This window comes from Fusarium tjaetaba (assembly GCF_013396195.1).
Source record: "Fusarium tjaetaba strain NRRL 66243 chromosome Unknown NRRL66243_c0000582, whole genome shotgun sequence".
In the NCBI taxonomy this organism is placed as follows: domain Eukaryota; kingdom Fungi; phylum Ascomycota; class Sordariomycetes; order Hypocreales; family Nectriaceae; genus Fusarium; species Fusarium tjaetaba.
This window is the reverse complement of record NW_023501778.1, coordinates 1-2,656: the sequence shown is the minus strand read 5'-3', so window position 1 is coordinate 2,656 and position 2,656 is coordinate 1. Positions and strand designations below refer to the sequence as shown.

The 2,656-nt window shown below is 48.5% G+C and overlaps 2 protein-coding genes across 2 annotated transcripts; both read left to right on the top strand.

Annotated features, from left to right (window-relative positions):
- FTJAE_14160 (ubiquitin-conjugating enzyme (huntingtin interacting 2)) lies at positions 1–645 on the top strand (the record flags this gene model as incomplete). Its single annotated transcript, XM_037347369.1, has 2 exons — positions 146–420; positions 471–645. Coding segments are annotated over 2 exons (450 nt in total), but the record flags the coding sequence as incomplete, so codon positions are not given.
- Positions 646–1,532: 887 nt separating this feature from the next.
- On the top strand, positions 1,533–2,656 carry FTJAE_14159 (RPT2-26S proteasome regulatory subunit; the record flags this gene model as incomplete). The annotated part of the gene is made up of 3 exons (XM_037347367.1): positions 1,533–1,535; positions 1,687–2,493; positions 2,539–2,656. Coding segments are annotated over 3 exons (928 nt in total), but the record flags the coding sequence as incomplete, so codon positions are not given.

Sequence of the window (2,656 nt, the reverse complement as noted above, 5' to 3'; positions counted from 1 at the left end):
AAGGTTTGGCATCCGAATATCAGCAGTCAGACGGTAGGTCAACTTCCTTCAAAATGAGTACAAGACGTGGAGCACAAGAACAATCGACTTGGTGGACAAGAGGCGAATTACGACAAAGGATTCAAGATGCTAACTCAACTTTTAGGGGGCTATCTGCCTTGACACCCTCAGCTCCAACTGGTCTCCCGTCCAAACCATCAAGACTGCCCTTCTCTCCCTTCGAATGCTCCTCGAATGCCCAAATCCCAAGGACCCGCAAGACGCCGAGGTTGCAAAGATGATGATAGAAGATCCCAAGCGCTTCGCTCTCATGGCTCACGAATGGGCTGTCAAGTATGCCGGTGCTCCACGACAAGACGTTGATGTCACCAAATACCAAAATGACGTTCCAGCTGCTCCAGTCAAGGACGACGTTGCTCGGTAGGTCAAACATGGAGACGACAAGAATATAGGTAGCTAACAAGAGGTAGACTTAACGGATACAACAGAAACCTTGTTGAACGGTTCGTGAACATGGGATTCGCATTGGATGACGTTGTCGAGGCCTTTGTTCACTTCGGCATAGATCGCAACGGAGGCCGAGACTACGTGCTGGAAGAGGCTTACATGGGGGACGTCGTTTCTAGATTGCTACATGAGAACTAATGTGAACTCTGGGGGACCAAGAGAAGGAATGACGATCTGAAACACAATTTCTTTAAGCATGGTATGGGGAGTTTCCGACGGTTCTTTTTAACAACTTAGACTGGGTACGAGGTGCATTAGCTGCACTTCATATGGTTCGGAGGTTACGGTAAATGACACAAGATAGGTGGTACTTAACGGTAATATGAAGAAATTCCTCATATGTTTGCATGGCTACATAATTTCTCATACAATCGTGTCGTCACAAGTTCTTAGGGACTACAAGGCCGACCTCCACTGGTGTCTTGGCTTATATAGGTAGATTTGGATATTTCTTTCGGTCAACTCATCAAGGTCCACTGCTTTTCTCTTACACCATTCACTTCAAAATTATATACTAAGAATCTCTTTTATACAGCCCTCAGGATCCTTTCTTGATTTCTTGTCTCTCTGCATCCGTATTTGACAAACCATTGAGATTTGAGACATACAATTAGCTTCCAATTATTTTCGTCAACGATAGCCAAATGTCTATGAGATGCTGGCATCGACCCCAACCAGACGAAGTACATGGCAAGAAGTAATTTAGGCTAAATTTAGGGCTTTAGTTCTTATAAGTTCAGATAAGTTCAGATAAATTTTGTCTATCGACTCCGACATCTGCTGTTGTTTGAAGCTATTGAGGCTTCACCTGACTCAGCTAAGAGCAGCACGTGACTAGGCTGGAGCTGCTGTCGTGTTTCCCTGGCGCCTGGCGGTCGCTTTCATCATCACTAAGCTCGGGAGCCTCGACCTCTCTCCTCCACATCAAATCACATCCACCATCACGACTCACCTCATTGAAACCACTGCCACGCCAAACAAACGATATCACATAATCGATAGCTCCCAGAGCTGATCCTGACAAAATGGTAAACACTTCTGTCATACTGCAGCTCAACAGCTATTGACGTTATCTAGGGTCAAGGTCAATCCGGCATGGGAGAAGGGGGACGCGATGAGAAGGACAAGAAGGCAAGAAACCCGTCCATGACTTCTATTCCCATTCTAACAGCTCAATAGAAGGATAAGCCCAAGTACGAGCCCCCGCCTCGACCTACCACACGAGTCGGTCGCAAGAAGAGAAAGGCTGGTGGCACCAGCGCCGCTCAGAAACTTCCCGCCGTCTACCCTACCAGCCGATGCAAGCTCCGACTTTTGCGAATGCAGCGAATCCACGATCATCTATTGCTCGAGGAGGAGTATGTCGAAAACCAGGAACGCCTACGCAAGGCCAAGGCAGCCAAGGAGGGACAATCCGCTGGCACTGATGCCGATGTCGATCGATTAGCAGACGAGCGTGGCCGTGTCGATGACATGCGAGGAAGCCCCATGGGTGTTGGAACTCTAGAGGAGTTGATCGACGATGATCATGCGATCGTCAGCAGTACTACTGGTCCCGAGTACTACGTTAGCATCATGAGCTTCGTCGACAAGGACTTGTTGGAACCTGGCGCTAGTGTTCTTCTGCATCACAAGAGCGTCAGTATTGTTGGCGTGCTGACAGATGATGCCGATCCTATCGTCAGTGTCATGAAGCTCGACAAAGCTCCTACCGAGTCATACGCCGATATTGGTGGTCTAGAGCAGCAAATTCAGGAAGTCAGAGAATCAGTAGAGTTGCCACTGCTCCATCCGGAGCTTTACGAAGAGATGGGTATCAAGCCTCCCAAGGGTGTCATTCTCTACGGTGCTCCCGGTACTGGAAAAACATTGCTAGCCAAGGCCGTCGCCAACCAGACATCTGCCACTTTCCTACGTATCGTGGGTAGTGAGCTTATTCAGAAGTATCTTGGTGACGGCCCCCGACTTGTGCGACAGCTTTTCCAGGTATGTGATCTCTTTGGTGTGTTTGACTGTTACTAACATTGTCAGGTTGCCGGTGAGAACGCTCCTTCTATCGTCTTTATCGACGAAATCGATGCCATTGGTACGAAGCGTTACGATTCCACATCGGGTGGTGAGCGTGAAGTTCAGCGAACTATGCTGGAGC